General features: G+C 32.1%; 2 protein-coding genes across 2 annotated transcripts; both read right to left on the bottom strand.

Moving 5' to 3' along the window:
• Positions 1-8,176: 8,176 nt before the first annotated feature.
• On the bottom strand, positions 8,177-11,344 carry LOC110655841 (abscisic acid 8'-hydroxylase 4). Its single transcript, XM_021812312.2, has 9 exons — positions 11,019-11,344; positions 10,609-10,930; positions 10,332-10,481; positions 9,990-10,238; positions 9,740-9,829; positions 9,521-9,599; positions 9,285-9,391; positions 9,064-9,182; positions 8,177-8,523 (listed from the first exon to the last, which is right to left on the bottom strand). Exons 1-9 carry the CDS (start codon positions 11,219-11,221, stop codon positions 8,403-8,405), a joined length of 1,440 nt encoding a protein of 479 aa, XP_021668004.2. The 5' UTR covers positions 11,222-11,344; the 3' UTR covers positions 8,177-8,402.
• A 5,520-nt stretch (positions 11,345-16,864) lies between these two features.
• LOC131182120 (uncharacterized) lies at positions 16,865-18,197 on the bottom strand. Its single transcript, XM_058150764.1, has 3 exons — positions 17,595-18,197; positions 17,113-17,469; positions 16,865-16,991 (listed from the first exon to the last, which is right to left on the bottom strand). Exons 1-3 carry the CDS (start codon positions 17,690-17,692, stop codon positions 16,865-16,867), a joined length of 582 nt encoding a protein of 193 aa, XP_058006747.1. The 5' UTR covers positions 17,693-18,197.
• Between the last annotated feature and the right edge of the window lie 3,826 nt (positions 18,198-22,023).

Below are 22,023 nucleotides of genomic sequence, written 5' to 3'. Positions count from 1 at the left end.
AAAACCCTCCATGAGAGTTTAATTCCACTAATCAACTTCTTTGGGTGAAGATTAAACCCCTTATAATTCCTTAAGAGAAAACCCTAGCTCTTTTACAATCCCTTTTCACTCAAGAGTAATTTAATACTCTACAACCACTCTCTAATGAAGAATAAACAATAAATCTATGGAGAGAAGATATGCCAATTTAGCTTAAGAGTAGTAAATGAGAGGATGAAAGCTTTATAAGAGAAATTTCAATTTTAATCCATTAGGGAGATGGCTTTCATACTTATAAATTGGTACAAATGAGGTCATATATAGGTAGAAGTAAAAAAAATAAATAAAAAATATAGCTATTAGACACATTTCACAAAGTCAAAATGCCTTGAAAAGTGAAATATAGTTGTTATTTTGTCTTTTTATGAAATCAGAAAAATGTTGTCATGATAAACATAACAATTACTTTTGAAAAAAACAAATTACTTTTTCTCAAAAGTTTTTTTAACAAAGAAATGTAATAGATTACTTTAAAAGTAGATGTTCTATTGTCCCAAAATTTACACATTCAAAATATGGCTTCAAAAAATTTTTTGACACTTTAGGGCATCATATTTCATTTGTCTAAGGATACGTAAACCTTTAAAACCACTAGTTATTTGAGAAAATAATTCATATTGGCATATTTTCCTTCCTATTCTCATTACAATGTTCCTAAGCCTAAAAACTAAGTGCTTTACGTATTTGAGCTGCCTCCATGCCTTGAAATTATATCGTTTGAATTCTCACTTGTCCCTTAGCATGATTCTAACTGCTTTTTAACATTTGGTGACCTCACATAGCCATTTATTGCTTAATATCAACCATTGTATGATCCTTATAAAAGCTTGCTTCCTTTTTTTGCTCTTTTTGAACCTTGATTTGAAGCAATTTAGCATTTTTGAACTTAGGGCCTACAATCTCATCACAAAAACTTTCAATATAATTAGTAGCACACTAATTATTTATTATCATCAAAATATGGGTTAAGACACCTAGGTCTAACACTTATGGTATGCTTGTCTTTGGTGATCTTAGGAAATATAGATTGAATCTTTGTCAAGGTTTTAGTTCTATTTTGTTCAAGGACCAACAAAGGCTAAGTGTTGAGGAATTTAGGTGCATCAAGTATCATATATTTGCATACTTATATTAGTCTATTATTCATGTTCTTGAGTTATTTTAGTTGTCACACCCTATCCCTCTGTAAGGCATAACATGATCTCGTAGTATACCTAATGAATTACCAACTTCGTCTACTGATAACCCATTAAATACACTACAAGGAATTTTAAAACTTTTCTTACTTCTTTTTATAGTGGTGAGCACAATTTACAGGTGTTAAAAACCTTTTTGAACCGAAGTGAAACAGCTAACACATTTGGACTATTAGTAATTTCTGTAAAAAAATTTTGGCAGTGCCATCTGTATTTTTGGATAAAACAGTTCTTCAGAAAACCTGTAAAAAGCACTTCAATATTTTTCTCAATCTCAACTCCAACAGTTAAACACCACAATATATTTCTCAACTCAAATCCCCAATAGTTTTTCAAAGACTGAGATAAAGGAAATACAATACAAATTTTACAAGCCAAATAACTCATAATTTATTTTACAACTTCAATGTACAATTTTAATTTACAACTGCTCAAAACCAAGAACAATATATACATACAGTGAACATACATTACAGTACAAAATGCAAAATGTGGTATACTCAATATACCCGATGATCTCTCGCTGAATGTACTAGCAGCCTAGTCTGCTGCCCTGTCCGTCTGTCTACCTGCGACAGCAATGGAAAGCTATCGCTGAGATAATGTCTCAGTGGTGCACAACATTAACCAAATACAACTTTAAATCACAATTCATAAATCATATAAATGATGGATATGTAAAACTATAGTTAAATTCAAGACAATGAATGTCATAAGGAATTTAACACAATATCACAATAAATCTCAGTAATCAAAACATAGTTAAATTCAAAAGACAGTGAATGTCAATAAGAATTTAAACTCCATTTCACAAATTATCAAAGCTCATAATAACACAATTTAGTCAAATAATTTAAGAATACAGTGTTGCCAAATCATACACAACTTAAGCCATGACACAATTTTCCGATCAATGCCGCATTGTACACCACGACAAAGCAATCACAACCCCACTAATCGAAATCAATGAGGAAGGAAGCTAGCTATATAATGAGTACTCATCCGATCACCTCAATTGGTAAACCAGAGAGGGAGAAAAATAAATGATCACAACCCCATAAATGGAGAAGGAAAATAAACGATCACAACCCCATAAATGGAGAAGGAATGATGTGATACTGTCATGCTAAGTGTGAACACAAAATCAATTCCAAACATTTTATTCAAATGATTCATGAGAATCCAATAAATTTCCAAAGTCATAATTTCATTCACAAAATGACAACACAATTCATAATTAACTTCAATTTTCACAAATCACACTAAATCAATTTTTCCACAGTTTCAAACCATTTACAATTCTTTTCAAGCAATAAGTATCCATTCAAACACATTTCCATAATTGAAAACAATAATATACAAATAGTCATAATTTATTTCAATTGAAAAATTCAAAAGAAATAATCACAGTGCACAAACCTCGATAATCGTCTCTCGGCCTTGACTCAGTGTTTCCTTCCCTTTCCCTGAGTCTTTGCTGACTGAGAAACACAATTTGAAGTGTTTCAGTATTCATTTAAACTGTCTCTAACGATAATGCTTGATAATTAATTCACTGAATTCTATTATTTGCTTAGTCAACCTAATATGTTGACCCTCGATGCATTCTAGGTAAATTAGGTTTTAATGTTACTAATATGTCACATTCGATATTCTTTTAGGGTTGGTACACGTTACCAAACTCATTTCCATGTATCTTGCATTTTCTTACAATTTGCTGGATTCCGGGATACTAGTTTGACCTAGCCGGACGACCTAGTTCCCTCGGTTTTTGGGTTTTAGTCAAAACTACAAACTTGTATATCTATGTCTTATTGCACGCGGGGAAAAATTTCAGGTCATTCTGAGTTATGTAGACCAAGTTATGGTCATTTTACTATTGCTGGTCAAAATGTATCAAAATTGGTCACTTTATGTCATTTTAGGTCAATTTTGGTTCGGCCAGTTTTTGGACCCGAACTTGTCCAAGCTGTTTGACTTGCTTATGATCATTTCTGGGCTTTGGTGTCTTCATAAGACTTGTAGATATAGGTCTTAACTATTCATGGTCAAAATTTCAGGTCAATTGGACCTGTTTTGAGTGAGTTATGGCCTAAACACTAACTGTTGCCCAATTGGTAAATTTTCAGGCCTTAATTGCACTAATCCGGATTTGGTCATTTTTCAAGTTACCTTACAAGGAGAATTTTGGCAAGCTTCCTTCATGAAAGTTGGCACATTTTGTGCCTACTTTCACCTCCAATTTGTCTCATACCAATTGGAGCCACACACTTAAGGTTCTAAGCCCAAAACACAAACTGTCCTATTGCATTTTGTTCATACTCATCAAAGATCACCTTTAACACTTACCAAACTTCACCTTCATGCCAATTCTGGTTTGTACCCTAACCTAAACATATTTCACAATATATTATTGATCATTTTGGCAGCTTACAATCACTTTCAACATACACCATAAAGTGCAGAATTTGTCAAACTCAATTACCACAATTTAATCACTTAATCATGCTCATTTACATGTCCACTATCATAACATATATCTTCACCACTAACTTACATACATATTTGGCAAACTTTAGGACCACAATTCATTAAACAACTTCATGAATTCCAGCATCCTTTAAAGAGTTAACAAGCTGCCATATTTTTCAAGCCTCCATAATTGCCTTCAAACTCAATTTCCACTTGGTCCACCATTACATATGCATGAAGTTAACTTACCAACACTTTAAATCACATTAGTCAACATTAATTCTTCACAATACATGTAATAATATTTCATTTAGTGTACAATTTCATGGTTGGCCATTTAGGCATCCACGCATAGAATTTTAAATTCAACAAAATTTCCAACTCAAGTGCTCAACTTTAACATACACCAAGAATTAACCTACTAAAACTTTTATTCACTTTAATCAACATCAATACCCATCAATTGCATGTGAACAATAATTCAAACTCTTTAATTACCATGGCTGCCTAAACTAGTGCATAATAACAACTCACCAAAACCTCAAATTTTCTTCATCAATTTGTTCATCTCAAGCTTCCCATAAACTTTACTTAAGAAATAAATCAATTTAAACACTTACCTATTGTTGGGGCTTGTTAAATCTTGACCAAACTCCCTTGAATTTAGTATCTACTTCTTTCTTGTGGGGTGGGGATCAAAATTAGTGAAGAAACTTTGGTGTTTGGAGGTGGAAATGATGGAGATTATGAAGCTTCAAGCAAATCGGCCATGGAGGATTTTCAAGCTTTTCATTTCGGCAATGGTGAGTGAATGAAGAAGATGAAGGTGTTAGTGGAGTTTACACCTGCCCACATAGTGATTATTTTAACCCCATAGTGCTCCACTCACCAATATTTAATTATATTAAAAGTTAAATGTGTTAATTACTCAATTTGAATCCCATTTTTGCTATTTACATTAGGTACCCCTAGTTTAATTTTTCATTATATTTTCCAAGTGTAATATCATGTATTTTCAATGGACATTTAGGTCAAAAAACAACTCGGGGTGTCAAATGACCACAATGCCTCTGTTCGAGTTGCATTCCCAATTTTTCGGTAACCCCGGATTTTGTCCGTTTTTCGATTTCTCACTTTTCTTTGTACTAATTATTTAATTTTTATTTGATATTTCTAATAGTATTTATACTTCAATAGGGGTCTATTTAAGTCCTAAAAATATTTTCTAGGGTTCCTCGCTGTCCAGGGCTAGTCAACGGTCCACGCCGTGACTTCCCAGTGCGGTCACTCATCGCTAGGGTTCTCGGCTCGCTTAACTTGGTTACATTTCTTTGCTATTATTTTTCCTTTGTTTTTCTTATATTTTCTTTTCTTGTATTTCATTATTTTATGTTCCTTCACTCATATCAAAGTGTAGTTCTAGGCATCCTAACTGTCCAGACAACACTAGTCACCAGAACAGTAGAACGCACTACCGAACATAGGGGTGTTACATTAGTGTTTATTATGTTCAATTTCTTTATTATAGGTGCTCAAAGTGGTTGGAAGTGATTTAGAGTTAAATTAAGCAAGACAGAAGAAATAAAATTGTTGGTGGGTTCCACTAATGATATGGTTGGTTGGGATGACATGGCAGCCATATGGGGAGGTGTGCATGATGATTTGGCAAGGCATAAGTGGCAGCACAATGGTTTGCTAGTTTCTTGGAGAAGTTGGTTACCTTGGAAGACTAGGATGTTGACTTTGTCAAATTTCCTAGAATGTGCTAGATATGCAATTAATATGAGATTTTTTTTTTTCTTCCTAATGAGCTATTATTCTTTCCAAATAAGTGTGGGAGACTAATATAGGCAGATTTTATATGCATTGTTCCTATTCAAGATTGGATTAACATTGAAAAGGAATTAATTGCATCAAATTCTTATTAGGAAGACATAAGTGGCCCCATACTTTGTCCATCAAGTGGGGCAGCACATGTGATTTATTGGCAGCCCTATTTCACCCTAAACATTATAAATACATCTTATTTTAGCTTCTGGAGAGTTACTTGGCTTTCTCTAGAGTGGCGTGCACTATTCTAATAACCTTAGCCTGGAGTTGTGCTTTTACAAGACCTAACTTTAGTGCCTCACCTCTCCATCACTCTCCATCATCTTTGGTGTGTTCTTTAGCATTCCATAGTCATGTTTTAGTGTCTTGTTCATGTGATATTGTTGCTAGACTTGGCGTGGAGTTGTCTTTACCTTGGTTGTGCAACCTTGCTTCTTCCTTTCGTTAATGTTGTGTGCTTTGATCCTTCAAGCTTTTTGGTGGCGCTTCATTCTTCATTAAAAGGCAGCATGTGCTCCATTGTTTTAGTTATTTTTCTTGTGTTTTCATATTGTAGTTTAAGTGACTAGTTTCCTTATTTAGCAGAAAGAATTGTTAAAACCATGGAATAATTATCATATGGCCATTTTGAACTATCAATAAATCAGTTTTTTGTTTCACTTGAACATTTATGTTTCTCTTGCAGTTTATGTCAAGATTACATGTGTGATTGTTTAAGAGGCCTACTACTTAATTATGTATGTTGAGCTAATGCTAGTTAGAATGATCAAGTCTATAATTGCTTGATTTGCCTAACACCAGTAGCAAAAGTGATAATGTATGTGAATTCATCCTATTAGTTAGAGATTCATAGTCTAAATTAAATAATTATACCGCTTATTGTGTAATTTTTACCTAGAATTAATTATGTCTCTCTAGTGCATTAAAGTTGCCATTGAGTTAAATCTTGTGCTTGGCTAAGATTTTTCATTTGGTTATGGGTTAATTAGATGCCTACTTTGATTTAATCTACTAAGTAAAGAGAGATAAGAAAATAAGAACTTGTCGGTTTCCGCAACCAATTTATTCGAATGGATGAATACGTGTGTGAGTATCTTTGGTTAATAATTAATTTCCATCATAAAAACACATCTCTTTATTGAGCCATTTACCATTGGCTGTCATTCGTGTCAATTGCATTTGTGTCTCTTTGTCCTACTTGTGTTGTGCATACTTTCTAGTCTTAGTAGTTTATTTTTCTTAGTTTAATTTACTTATAATTAATCAAACACAAATCCCCTATTTTCTTTATGGTTGGCGTGATATTACTAATTAATCAATCATTTTTTATGAGATCGACCTCTACTTGTTTTTGCTATGAGTTAGTTAGTCCAGTAGAATATTATATTTAATTGGTGTGTTTGTCACACATCATATGCCATCCAAGATTACAATCTATATAAGACATAAAATATAGGATCACAATCTGCATAGGATAAGTAGACATTTTTGCTCATCTTGCCCAAAACGATGTTGTTTGGAGCTCATCTCTTATATTTTTTTGTCATTTCATTTGCAAATTACTTTTGTGGTGAGTCAATATTACAATCGACATCACCATAATTTTATATCATAATCTATAAATAACTTGGCGTCACATTCTATAAAGATTTATAAGGTAAGCAATATAACATCACAATCTATAGAAGATATGCCACGCCAGTTAAGTATTTAGTTATTAGACAAGAGTAGAGTAATATAGAGTGATGTTCTTTTACCATATTTAAGATTTCATTTTTGTACATTGCATGTCAATATTTCAAAAACCTTATATTTTATGTATTAATTTAATTTGTAAATGAGAATATATATATAAGTAAATAGTAAATTAAATATTAAATTTTTTATAAAATTTATCAAGTGAAATGCGCAATATACAACCAGTAAAAATTAATTTAAAATTAACACTCATATTAATTATTATAGATATTAATGTACTTTATCAACTCGAATTAAATTTTAATTAAAATTAATTATGTTATACATCATCCAGATGGGAAGTGGGATCTAATTTTAGAAGGGAAAAAAAAAAAATCATTAATGGGACGGCTTGCTGGCCGAGCGGCAATGGCTTGACAATTAACATAGATATAGAGGTTGAATTGTGGTTCTGTTTGCTCCTTTATGCGACCTTAATTAAGTTGGTGGCCCACATATTGGGGTTCACTCAGCCAATCACAACAATAACACGTGGCACTTCTGAGGCCACTAGAGCCGCACTCAACCTCAACTGAAGGTCTGAAGCTATGTGCACTCTCATTTAATTCAAATTATAATATTTAAAAATATAATATCCATCCATATTATTTTTTAAATAAACATATATTTTTAAGTGTTTAAGATGCTTAAAAAATTAATTAATAAATTTTTTTAATAAAAAAATTAAATTATTTTAAAAAAGAATGACTTTTTCAAAAATAAATTTATTTTTTATTTTTTAAATTTTGACAACAGGTCTTAAACGGATGATACATATTAAATTTTTTTCTAAATTATTAATTTCTGCTTATAAAAAAATTGTCTTTCAAAGAAATAAAAATAAAATCAGTTGAGATTCCAATTGCAAATGGAATTATGCATATAGTTAAGGAGGGATTACATTAAAGAACAATTTCTCACAAGGCAAAAACTAGTAGTATACGTTCATTACATATAGATCCTCAAAAGGATCAAGATTACAATTACAATTATAAGTCATAAAAGTAACAACAGGTAAGCATTAGAGATGGGGACCCCATGAAAAAAAAAAAAAAAAAAGCAATGGGGTTGGAATTGGGGGTGGGGAAAGGGTAAAAATTGAAAATTATGAATAAGAAATCATAATCATTAAGGGCTGCAATCTTGGTTGAGGCTAGTTGATTCTTGCCAAAATCTGGCTGGCAGCCCTTGTTGGGGAATTGGAAATGGACCATAATGAATTCCATCTACTGTTCCCAACACTTCCCACCTGGCAACGCTAAAAGAACAAGTCAAAAACCATTGAGCCCACAAAATCATTTTCTTTACACAAGTGATATCATTTAGAGTTATTACCCTATATGGAAAAAGACAAAGCCTTATACACGAACAAATTACATTTGTGCAACTCAAGATAATTTAATTAATTTTTTTATTTTTAAATTTATTGTTAATAAAAGTTTAACCTTTGAATTTATTTATTACTGATAATATTCATTACATGAACAATGAAAATTACTAAAAGAGTTAATTATATTTCATTATTTTATTTATCAATGATTATTTAATTTATTAAAATTTTAAAATAATAATAACAAAATATTTAAAATTTATAATATATATTGAAAATATTAAAAAATAATAATTTTTTAAAAAAATTATATAAATTAAATTTATTATAAATTTAAAATATATAAATTTTATTTAATTAATATATAAATTTTATTATACATAATATATTTTAAATTTATAATAAATTAAATCTAAATAAGATATGCTTGAAAATCCCTTGAAAAAAACATTTATTTACCTGAATATGGTTACCAGATGGTGTATCAAGATGAGCATTTCCAGCTTGGCAAGCTCATTGCCGGGACAAGCATGGACTCCGTTGCCAAACGGAATGAAAGTATTGGGTTTTGGAGAAACCTGGATACATCACTTTTTACTGACCTATGGCTTACAAACACCTGTATAATTATGCGCGTGAGATAAACGATTAGACCTTCTTTTTTTTTTTTTTTGGCATACCTCAAATCTTGATGGGTCAAAAATGTGAGGATCAGGAAAATTTTCTGGATTGTGATGAATGTTCCTGAATACTGGCATCACCTTCCACCCTTTTGGTATTAAATATCCTATACATGCATAGATAAACATACACATGCATTAAATTTTTTTTAAAAAACAAAAAAAAAAGAAAAGAAAAAATTAGCCCTCTTTGAATAATATCAATAAAGGCAAAATCTTCTAGATCATGTCCTTACCCTTATATTCAACATCAATTATTGATTCCCTGAAGGCGAAAGATATGATACTTGCCATTCTTAGACTCTCTAGTATAACCTGCAGATTCAGAGGCATGATAAGCCCGATATAACTAATGGACTTCCCCTTCAAAATTAATTAAATTTTAAATTTCTATTTCTTATACCAATTTAATTAATTCTGAAACACCATATTTTTCTGGTAATTTCAGTGCATACCCTATATGTAAGTGGCATATTCCTTGTCTGTGTCCATCTTAGGGACTTCTTTCCTCCATTATTTGCTTCACATATTGCCATTTGCTCAGCCTGTAACACGTAAATAATTATGGTTAATTAACAAGATAATCCCTGGTGATTATCCAACAATTGAACATATAATAATGTGCATGAGCTATATACATAAAATGGGTTTTAATTTCTTCCATGTTTTGGGCATGGAATGATCATTTTTGGGTGAATTTCTCACCTTTACAGCTTCAAGGAGTTTCTGGTCATCATGAAGGTATTTCAGAATCCATGTTAAAGCACTAGCAGTAGTATCTTGAGCTGCAAAAAGTACTCCTATAATGTTATCAGCTATCTGATCTTCAGTTAAAATTTGCCCATTTTCATCTTTGAAATTGAGAAAACGACCCAAGAGATCCTTCTCTAGCAGTCTTTTCTCCTTTCTTTCACAGATGATCTCACCAAGGATTTGATCAAGTCTTTTCCTTGCCTTAAAAAGAATTAAAAATAAATTGAAATTATTTCATAAAACATCATTGACTTGCAGTTTAATATGTAATTAAGATTTTAAAATATCTCTTACCAAGAGAGCTTTTTGATAGGGAGTTCCAGGAATGTTTGATGGAAAAGAATTGTAACCCTTATCCATTATGTGGTAATTCTCATTTAGCTTCTCTCTGTAGTTGCTGTCCAAGAGACCAAAGATAGAGAGAATACCTACTTGGAAAGAAAGCTATGAAGGATCAAAAGAAAACCCAAAATCAGAAAAACAAAAAGCTAAGAATCAATAAAAACAAAATTCTGAGAAAAGTGTTATTAGGACTTGAATGAATATTGAATATTCACATTCATGAGCAAACCTTCTTCATCTCATGGAAAGTGTTGATGACATGCCCATCAGCCCATGATTCCAAGGCTGAAATGGCCATTGATTCAATATCTGGAATTAGTTTCCTGATCGTGTCTGGAGATAATGAACCTTGAACTAGCTTCCTCAGGTGATTATGATACTCTCCTTGGTGAAAAAAGAGAGCTGAAGGTCCAATTAGTCTTTCTTTGCTTTTGGGGTATGTAGGCTTGAACAAGTGAGCATGAGTCACCAGCACAAACCTTGCAGCCTCAGGACTACACAGCATGACACAAGGACACCCAAGTATGTGGGTTTTGAATATTTCTCCATATCTAAAAAGAAAAGAAGAAAAGTTGATAACACCATTCAAAGAGACTCTTGAAGAAGAAAAACAAGGTTTAATATAGTAATAATATGAACCTTAATTGCTTTGTGGTAAAGAAGACATTTGGGTCTTGAGAGTAGAGTTGTAAAGTTTCACCTACATAAGGCCATCCCATTGAACCTGGAGGAAGCTTAGCTTTTGGTTTGGATATCCTTGTTTTCTTCTTGATGAAGAAGAAATAAGAGAGTAGACTAGAGAGAAAGAGGCATATGTAAATTAAAATAGAAGCAACCTCCATGCAAATGTGCTCTCTCTCTCTCTCTCTCTCTCTTTCTAGAACTCTCTCCCCCCTCTCTCTAGATCTCTCTCTCTTTGTGTGAGTAGTTATGAGATGGGTTTTGGTAGTGAAAGGGGAATATGTTGGATAGATGAAGCTCAGTGAAAGAGAGAAAGGAGGGTTGGTGTTTATATAGAAGAGACAAGTGTTGACAAATTTTGTTTTGGGGCCTAGTGAAGGGAATTTAGCAAATTATCACTGTAATTAGGATTCATATATGTCCAACATTAATAGAGCAGAACTGCTTGCCACATGTGTTCCAAAAAGTATATTTGAAAGTAACATAGATATGATTTAAAAATGATAAAGCCAATGACGAAAACGTTAGTCTTCACTGGATTTACATGCATCACATTTGTACAAGGTAAACATCACTAGATAAATTGTAAAATTCTTGCTAAATCTCACTAATCATGAATTTAAGATATAATATGCATAATAAAATTCATGTATAAATTAAGTGAGACTTATATAGTGATAGAGTCAGAAATTTTATGTAGGGACTCAATTAAAATATGTAATTCATAAAAATAATATTTTTACAATGATGAAGCCAAAAATTCAATTTAAGGGACCTTATTAAAATATTTAATTTGTAAAAATAATATTTATACATATATTGACAAGAAATATTTTTTTAAAAAAATTGACTTGATAAAAATTAAAAGAAGTGGTTGTTGATTAGAAATATATATATATATATATATATATATATATATAATGATGGCCTAAAATTAAATACTTATCCGAATTTAATTTTTTAAAAAATAATTATAAAAATAAATTTAATTAAAATTATAAATAAAATGAAATAAATGACATGGCTTTAATTTATAAATTTTTTTTTTATAATTTGAGTACGATGAAATGATAGTAAGGGAGAGATTCAAATAATAACAATAAGATTATGAGAAGAAAACTAATAAAATTTCAAATTGATGAAAAAATAAGATTATATATATATATTATGATTAGTTGTTATACGAAAATTTTTTTATCATGATTTTCATTTTTGCGAGGGATATATCTGTTAATTTGAATTTTATTAATCTTTTATTCCCTTTTAGTTTTCAATTAATAATCGAATTATGTTTTGTAAAATATAAATAAAAATTTCTAATATTAGTAGATTTCACATTAGATTAGTATTCCTAATTTTATTTAATTAAGTTTTTATATTAGTTAATTAATATTTTTATATTAATTAAATTAAATAATTAGATTAAATATATAAAGACATTTTAGTCGGTTTGAAAACCATCTTCTCATCCATACATTTATATATGTTAAGATTTAAAGCACGTGCAAATAATAATAATAATAATAATAATAATAATAATAATAATAATATTATTATTATTATTATTATTATTATTATTATTATTATTATTATTAAAATATTAAATTTTAACGATATTTAATATTATAAGTTGATTAGTGCAACGTAATATATAGATAGTTGAAATATTTTTATATCTATTATTTTATTAGTTGTAGTTAGAAAAAATTTCTACATATACAGTAAAATTTTAAAATAAAATTTTTCAAAATAAGATAATTTTATTTTTATTTTATTTTATTGATAATTATCTATTATGTGAGTATTAATTTAAATTTTTATAAATATTAGTATATTTAGTGTTAAATATTTTAACTATGCGTTTTAATTATAATTTCATTAAAATATATGTTTGTATATTAAATATATAATAAAGGTGAGTGCAACAATATTATTAATACCATGAAAAAATGATAATCAAAATGAAAGGATAAAATTTGATTTTTCATATAAAAATATTAATAAAATGCATGAGTGCATGATTATCAAATATATAAATTATATTATTTTACCAATTCAATGAATTTACAATTTTTTGTGTAAATTTTACTAATCAGGCTCGAATTGATGATTTCCACCACGTAAAGGTAACACTTTACTTCGTGGATTTGATTGACAGTCTAAGTTCTGAGAAATATTTACCATCCGAAAAGAGTGTTTTTTTCATTGAAATAATTTTTTTTTATTTTCAATCGACTTTGACTTGAAATAATGAAAAAATGACTAGTAATCCCTCTTTGCTTTTTTTCTTTTATTTTTTTTATACTACATTTTGGGAATTACTTGTATCACATTTCTTGCAACCACCCCTGAGTATATACTTCAATAAGAATTACACAAGAGTAGTTGATACAATAAAAACCTTCGGTAAAATGCCTGCCACATTTAGAAAAATCAAAAAAATTATTAAAAAAACAATAATTTATTAAATGATTGATTTTTTTATAAATGTATCACTATGCTATTAAATATTTTGAATTAAGTTCTTTTCTTTCTAAGAGATGGAATAGAATAACTTGGTTAAAGCGTAATGATCATACGTCTGTAATGCATTGTATGTCCCATAATAGGCTGGAAACAGTTGCTAATACCCCATAGGCTAAGGAGCAAAAGGGGGAATCTGCCTGAGGAGAGGCTCACATCTAATTAGCTAGTTGGTGAGGGCCAATTCCGTTATTTTTTCTCAATTTCTCATGGAGTCAAATTCTCATTAGTACTAGTCAAATGAATAGCCCCCCGATCTCTGATTTCCATATAACGGTATTGAGACAAAGATGGCCTGTCAAGAACGTAGAGGAGGTAAGATGGACAATTGGTCAGATCTATTATGGATCGTACATCGACAACAGTTGGAGTCGACAGCTCTCGAGTATCCAAGAAAAATTAGAATATTTGATACATTTCCCCTAAGATCTATTGCAGGAAAAGGATAATCTGAAATTTCGAGTTGTCAATTATATTCTTCATGGGACTGGTAAACCCATTTAGAGAATTTCTGACATAAGTATTCAATTAATTCTTACTTGTTTAGTGTTGAATTGGGACCAAGACATTTCATATATTTTGTGCTTCAGATACTAGAATAAAAGATACTATAGTATCGACATCCACAAAGAAACGATCCAATTGATCAAGATGCACAATGAGGATCGTATCCATACGATTTTGCACTTCTCGACATATATAATATGTTTTTCTATAAAAGAACCTTTTTTGTGTTGGTTCCAATTCAATACCAAATAAGTACGAACTAATTGAATACTTGTGTCAAAAATTCTCCGAATGGGTTTACCAGTCCCATAAAGAATATAATTCACACTTCAAATTTAGCCCTTATAATGATATTGTTTGTAAACTTTAGTTTATAATATAAAACTCCTTGCGCATTGATTTATAAACAATAAACTCTTCTTAACATATTTTTGTTAAATTTTTTATTACCATGTTGACCCGACATTAATATAAAAAAAAATGAAAATAATGTATATACTTTCTCTATTTTTCTCACTTTCCCTTCTATCTCACTTACTATTTCTCTATATCTTCATTGCAGTAATTTATCATCGATAAATAAAAATTAGAAAAAATCATAAAGCATCTAAATTAATAATGATATATTATTAATATTGTATAGTTTCAATTAAATATTAAGTATTAACACTACAAGAAAAAAGGAGATTTGAAACCGAATATTCGGTTTCAAATCAGTGAAAATCGGTTTCTAAATACATTTAGAAACCGATTTAAAACCGAAATATTCAGTTTTAAATCCGCAAGTTTCTAAATAAATTTGAAACGAAAAGTGGCGTCCGTTTCAAATTCTGAAGCTGTTTTCAAACCACTATTCCGTTTCAAAGTTAGAAACCACATATATTCGGTTTCAAAATCCGTTTCAATTTAAAAACGGATATTTTGGTTTCAATTTTTTTTAAACAGAAATTCCGTTTCAAATCGGTTTCTAAATTCTAAAACCGATCCTTACGCTATTGGATTAGAAATGGAAAAATTCGTTTCCAATCCGTTTCAAATTACTAGTAGAAAATTTTTATTTTCTTTTTTAATATATTTTTTCCTGTATTGAAGCATATAATATAATTTTAATTTTAAATGCTCAATATCAGAATATTTACAATATCAGGCTGTCAAATATCAAATATCAGTCAATATTATATATAAATATGACAGTGAAGGGTTATGACAATAATGTACTGTATGGAAAAATAAAATATCATAATAACAAAAAAAAATAAGCTACTTGTCATTAACAAGATCATCACTCATCACCACTATTAGCCTCTCTACCATCATCCTGATGAGTCGCATCTGGAGTTGGGGCTGTAAACTGCGTACCCTGCATCATTTGTGCCATCATGTTTTGCATCATTTGTTGCATGTGCCCCTCCAGTGTCTGCTCACGTTGTCTATATCTCTCCTCTAGCATCAACTCGCATTGTCGGTCTCTCTCCTCCATTGCAACCAAACTAACCTTGAGCGTTGCAACAGTCTAATGCAATTGTTGAATCTCTTCCTCCATTGCCTCCGACTGAGCGCAATAGGATGCAGTAGAAGATGATCCATGTGATGAGCTAGGGTAAAAAATTGATGCTTGAGATCCAATGCCATAAACCCTGTTCTTCTTCTCCCCCCACCCCCCCCCCCCTCCCACCCAACACAACTTGATAATATAGTGCGACCTCATCTACAATAGGAGGGTCACTGTACCCCTCTTGTGGTTGAGACGACTGCTCCTTAAGCGCCAAAAATGCATCCTACATAAGTTAATACACATATTTTAAATTTATTTTTCTTGGCAATTGAATAAACAAACTCACTTATTCATTTTTTTCCTATAATTGAAAGACATAAAATACTTGTTCACTTACCTTAATTGATTGCGCTCGTGAATCAACCATATCGGAGGTGCCTTTCCTAGTGTGGGTCTTATGGAAAAGTTCATAAGGAAAAGGTCTTCGGCCAAGCTTGGCTTCCTGAAAAGATATAATGATTTTAGTGATGTTTATAATAATGTTCGATTATTTGCTACTAATATGTAGACAGACAATAACAAAACCAGTAAATATGAAATCATTACCATTCTATCTGCGTGAGTAGCATGTGGCCAGAACCCCCGTGTGTCTAGAGATGCCTGCCCCAACTCCCCCTATCTCACTACAGCGGTTAGCAGTGAACTAATGGCTCTTGGCTTTAAACTCTGGGCTACTCCATGCCTCCTTCCATTTTTGCATTGTACTATTAGGCACGATGACCTTGGATTTTCCTTTCCTGACATTGCACATTAGCGCCTTGTAGCGCTCTGACCTACGCCTCAAGCTTCCTTTACGGTGAGTCACCTCTTGCCAATCAAAGTATTTATGTTATAAAATAAATAAAAATTAAGACAGTTGTATTAGTATGATAATATTTTAGAAAAAAATTGACAGCATTTCCCCTTAATTTTGGACAATGCAGCCTAGTTATTAGGTATTAATTGCACCTGTTAAAAACACTTCATATATTCTCAACAACAAATAACATCCACCCCAACTACAACAACTCGCAACAATATATATTTTCAACATCCTCAACACACAAGCTGTACATAGAACATTTAAGCATTAATATACCTCAATTGTGTTCTTTTACATTAATTCACAAATTCTCATCACTTAAATGATATTTGTTTGTAACATTCTTTTTTGAGGTTTCATAAACTATGCAAATTAGTTATCTGATAGATAATTATATTTAAATATTTATTTTATTACCTAAAATTCATCCCAGTAAAACTCTTTTGTTTCAGGCGTGATAGTTTTCCAACGATTGCCTCCTGGGTCCATCCTCTCCTTGAAGATATTCTTCATCTTCTTAGCACATTCCTCAGATGGATGTAACCTGTACAAGAGAAAGACAGCAAATATATTGATTTTATGTAAATGTAGAAACATGGTACTTCAATTGCCAATGATATGTAATACCAAATCATAGATAAAGTTAATTAATTTTTAATACTTACGTGCCATTAATGAGCTTTATTCGTTTCTTTCTTCCAAATGTAGTGAGTGATAGGCCATCCATTGATGATATTGGTGCTGCCCCAACTGAATGACCTTCATGACTAGAGGTTGATCCAATTGCAGGCTCAGAAGATGGGGTAATAGGTGGTGGCGGTGGAGGTGGAGGTGTAGCTCGATGCTGTGTTGAAGCAGTAGACCCCTCCGGATCTGGTGTCGACCTCCCAGTGGATCGTGAAGGAACCTGAGGCTGACCCTGTGTAGATTGGTCTAGTTGATCATTGGGCTCATCCTGCACAGGTAACTGCCTTGACTGTGAATGACCCAACAAACCTCCCCTGCGACCGTTGCCTCGCATCCTGCATAAATAATTGTATTAACAAGTTAGCTTCATTCAACTTATGATACATAATACAGATGAAATTTTCCAATAGTTAGAATTTATACTTCAAGTTTAGAAATATAAATTCATTAAGAGAAATACCTAATTCTAATTAGTATCACTATCATATACATCATCGCATTCCTCATCGCTTTCTGAGTCCAACTCAAGCTCTTCTTCATCTTCAACATCCTCTTCATTAATTTCAACTAGTACACCATTTTGATCATTCAAATATTGTTGTTGATCATCATCATCATCAATTTGAATCAAAGGGACTTCCATTTCATCTTCTTGAAATGGTTCTTCCCGTGCAGGGGGGGTTGTCACATTCACTTGCTCAGGAAGATCAATAACAGATCTCGCTTTGATTTTGAACACGGCCCACCAATCATCCTTGTCACGCTTTAAGCTTGGATATATGGAATAATTCACCTGAGCAGCTTGGATAGCAAGAACAAATGGTTCATACCTATTGAAGGATCTTTTATGATTAATATCCACAAGTTTATATTTTGGATGAATCTTTGTTCCCACATTTGGTGTTGGATCAAACCAATCACATTTAAACAATACAGTTCTTTTGATTGGTAATCCAGGGTACTCCAATCGTAGCACTTCAATTAATTGTCCATAGTAGTCACTTTCATTAGTACTGTAATTAGTCCCCTTGATACATACCCCACTGTTCATCGTTGCCCTATGCGAACCATGCCTTTTAGTGTGAAATTTATAACCATTAACTACATAACTATTGTAGGACATAACACTTCTTAATGGACCCTTTGATAGATCCTTTAAAAACTAGCTTGATATATTGTTGGAGGGATTGTGAACGTATTTATTGAACCACTTGTCAAATTCACGCTCTAGTTTCTCATCAACTTGTTTATCATTGATATTTGGATTGGCCATGTGTAACTCATTAACAAAAATGCTGCACACAATGAAAATAGTTAATTAAATGTTTGGAATCAATAATGGCATTGCAACAACTATAATAATTGAATATTAGAAAAACTTACTCAATGTACGGTTTTACTTCTATACAATTCAACAAGATGTACATTTGTGCTGCTTGAAATTCTTGTTCTGTGAGATATCTAACCTTTCCTTTTCCTAGTGGCCTACCGGAAAAATTGATAGATTCCCTAGATGTTCATCCATATGTTCGACTATATCATCATTGCATGGAACCTTTCGATGCCTTGTGTTGACATGGGGTTCAAAATAATGAGCGCAGAATGACGATGCTTCTTCAACTAAGTATGCATTGCATATGGAACCTTCCACTTTGGCTTTATTTTTCACATTATTTTTTAACTTCCTAAGGTACCTGTACCATTTACTATTTAGTCACAACAAAGTTTTTATTTCTCCATGTAATGATAGTATACAACAATACATTAAACTAGTTACCTCTCAAATGGATACATCCACCGATATTGCACAGGACCAGCAATCCATGCTTCATAAGCCAAATGCACTGGGAGATGTTCCATGGAGTCAAAGAAACTTGGAGGGAATATACGCTCTAGTTTACATAATATAATAGGAATCTCTTCATTGAGCTGTAACATGGCTTCTTCTCTAAGTGTTGTTGCAGTTAACTCTCTAAAGAAATTGCTCAATTCGGTCAATGCTTACCACACATTTTTTGGAAGCAATTCCCTAAATGCTATTGGGAGTAATCTTTGCATAAAGACATGACAATCATGGCTTTTCATCGCAAACAACTTTAGTTTTCGCATGTCTATACACCTACCCATGTTTGACACATAACCATCTGGGAATCTAAGATTTTTAAGCCATTCACACAACACTGCTTTTGATTGTTTGTCTAATGTGTAACATGCTTTAGGATACTTTCCTGTTGCCATATCCCTCTCTAACTCAGGTCGGTGACAAAACTCTATCAAATCTTCCCTTGATTTTGCATTGTCCTTCGTCTTCCCTTCAACATTCATCACAGTATTAAAAATATTTTCAAATACATTTTTCTCTATATGCATGACATCCAGGTTGTGGCGAAGCATGTTAATACTCCAATATGGCAAATCCCAAAAAATGCTCCGTCTCTTCCAACCCGTGTTTTTTGCTTTGCAACTGTTATTCTCATCTGCACCCATATCTGTGACACACATTAATCCTAGATGTTCTATTTGTTCTAAAATTTCCTCACCAGATAGAATGGGGAGCACTTTTGTAATCGTCTTGTTCTTTCTAAAAGCAATTTTATTCCGTCTGAAAGGATGGTTAGCTAGTAAGAATTTACGGTGATTGTCAAACCATGATTGTTTACCACCCTTTGTCAATGTGAATGCATCTGAATCGTCCCTACAATATGGACAAGCAGTCTTGCCTGCTGTGCTCCAACCGGATAACATTGAATATGCAGGGAAATCACTTATTGTCCATAATAACTCAACCCTCATATTAAAATTATTCTTCTTTGATGCATCATATGTCTCAACTCCAACTTCCCACAACTGTTTCAACTCTGCAATAAGGGGCTGTAAGTACACATCCAATTTGTCTTTTGGGTTTCTCGGACCAGGAACTATTACCGTTAGGAACATATACTCTTCCTTCATACATAACCAAGGAGGCAAATTGTAAGGAGTGACAATGACTGGCCAAGATGAATATTGTTGTCGGCATCGATGAATGGTTGAAACCCATCGGTGCACAGTCCTAGCCTTACATTCCGAATCTCAGCAGCAAATGAAGGATGTGTTTTATTAAAATGCTTCCATGTAGTTGCATCTGAACAATGACACATTACCCCATCTTCATGGTTATGCTTAGCATGCCATCTCATTTCTTTTGCTGTTGCATTCGAAGCATATAATCTTTGCAATCTCTGTGTGAGAGGAAAGTAGTACATTTTCTTATGTGGCACATTGGTTTGAAAATTAGAAGAGCCTCGACTATATCGTTTGAACCGTGGATGGTCACAAAATTTGCAATTCGTTAACTCACTATCTTCAGCCCAATATAACATACATCCATTAGTACAATAATGAATCTTCTCAACAGGTAGGCCCAATGCTTAAACCAACTTTTTCGTACTGTAAAAGTTTTCAGTCATTAAATTTTCATCCGGTAACACCTCTTTCATAAGTTGACAAATGTCATCAAAACACCTTTCTGACAAATGATGTTCTGCCTTGATGTTTAACATCCTTGCAACAACTGAGAGCTACGAATGGCTTTCACAACCTAGCCACACCTCTTGATTAACAGCTTGTAACATGTCATACAATTTTTGAGCTGATGGATTTGGAGGCTCCTCCATTACATCCTGAAAGAAATCAGGACCTGCTGCATCCATTACCATTTGCTCATAGGTATTGCTTGTGCTATTATCAACCTCTTGAACAGACTCCACTATCATAACATTTATGTTTTGACTATCAATATTACTTGTGCGGGGTTCCCCATGTAGAATCCATTTATAATAATATGGCACAAATCCATGCTTCATCAAATGTAACCGAATTGTATTCTCATCAGCATAATTATGATTCTGACACTTTCGATGATTACATGGACACTTCAGTTTATCCCCATCCATCCACTTTGGATGTTGCTTAGCAAATGTTATGAATTGTTCAATACCTTCTATGAATTCTGAGGTCAATAGACCATCTTTTAACCTAGCATACATCCATCTCCGATCTGATCCCATTTTGCTAATAGCTATGTAATAATTAAGTGAATATTAGTAATGATATGTCATATATCAGAATTACATCATATCCCCAATCATGCGTTGAAAGGTAAGGCCCTAACCCAATTAGAATTGTATCATCTCTACCAATAACAGACAGATGATGACATGTCATATATTTGTAAAAATTCCAGCAGCATCTCCCATTAGTTCTCCAAGTGCACAACATAAAATTTGCACCCAGAGAACAATGAGAGATGTTACAAAATTTCTACAAATAGAAAAAATTATCACCTCAAAAATTGATATGCATGCATCTACAAATTAAAACGCCATATTAAAATATTACTTACCTGTGTGATACTGAAAGCAACGGACAAAATAACGAGAGATAGTGACCAAAAGAGAATGAGACAGACTGTAGTTCCAAAAAAAAAAAAAAGAAATTCTGTCAGTAAATTCTTGTATAAAATTTAACACCGCAAAGTAAATAAATAAATAAATATAGTGTAATTATAAATATAGTGAAATTTACAATCACATGGACGACTCACGTGTAAGCTAAGATCCCTGAGAGAGGCCGGACCTAATAATTTTCACCCTCTGTTGTTTACTTAGCTGGGCACCACACCAATGGAGTTAGGATATCTAATCTAATCAATTGCCACAAAAAAGCTACATACCACTAAGGCAACTTATGTAATATCCAGAATGAGAAACAATATTTAGGAGAAGTGAAGGCATAACAAGCAACAAAGATAGTAATTAGAAATTATGAACTTATGATATTAAAAAAGAAATTCACCTATTTAAATAAATACCAACCAACACCAACCAGTTAACAAATACTGCTAGAGA

Source organism: Hevea brasiliensis, chromosome 8 (assembly GCF_030052815.1).
Source record: "Hevea brasiliensis isolate MT/VB/25A 57/8 chromosome 8, ASM3005281v1, whole genome shotgun sequence".
Taxonomy (NCBI): domain Eukaryota; kingdom Viridiplantae; phylum Streptophyta; class Magnoliopsida; order Malpighiales; family Euphorbiaceae; genus Hevea; species Hevea brasiliensis.
The sequence above is the reverse complement of the archived record's forward strand: the minus strand, read 5'-3'. Positions and strand labels throughout refer to the sequence as shown.

Excerpts from the sequence above, each read along its gene's own strand:
- LOC110655841 (XM_021812312.2), bottom strand. The coding sequence starts at position 11,221 with ATGGAGGTTGCTTCTATTTTAATTTACATATGCCTCTTTCTCTCTAGT. Across the intron at positions 9,600-9,739 it reads ATATGCCACTTACATATAGG|GTTATACTAGAGAGTCTAAG; the intron begins GTATGCACTGAA and ends CTGAATCTGCAG. Across the intron at positions 9,392-9,520 it reads AATTGATGTTGAATATAAGG|GATATTTAATACCAAAAGGG; the intron begins GTAAGGACATGA and ends ATGCATGTATAG.
- LOC131182120 (XM_058150764.1), bottom strand. The coding sequence starts at position 17,692 with ATGAAGAGGATGTTGAAGATGAAGAAGAGCTTGAGTTGGACTCAGAAA. Across the intron at positions 17,470-17,594 it reads GTGATACTAATTAGAATTAG|GATGCGAGGCAACGGTCGCA; the intron begins GTATTTCTCTTA and ends TTATTTATGCAG. Across the intron at positions 16,992-17,112 it reads ATAAAGCTCATTAATGGCAC|GTTACATCCATCTGAGGAAT; the intron begins GTAAGTATTAAA and ends TCTCTTGTACAG.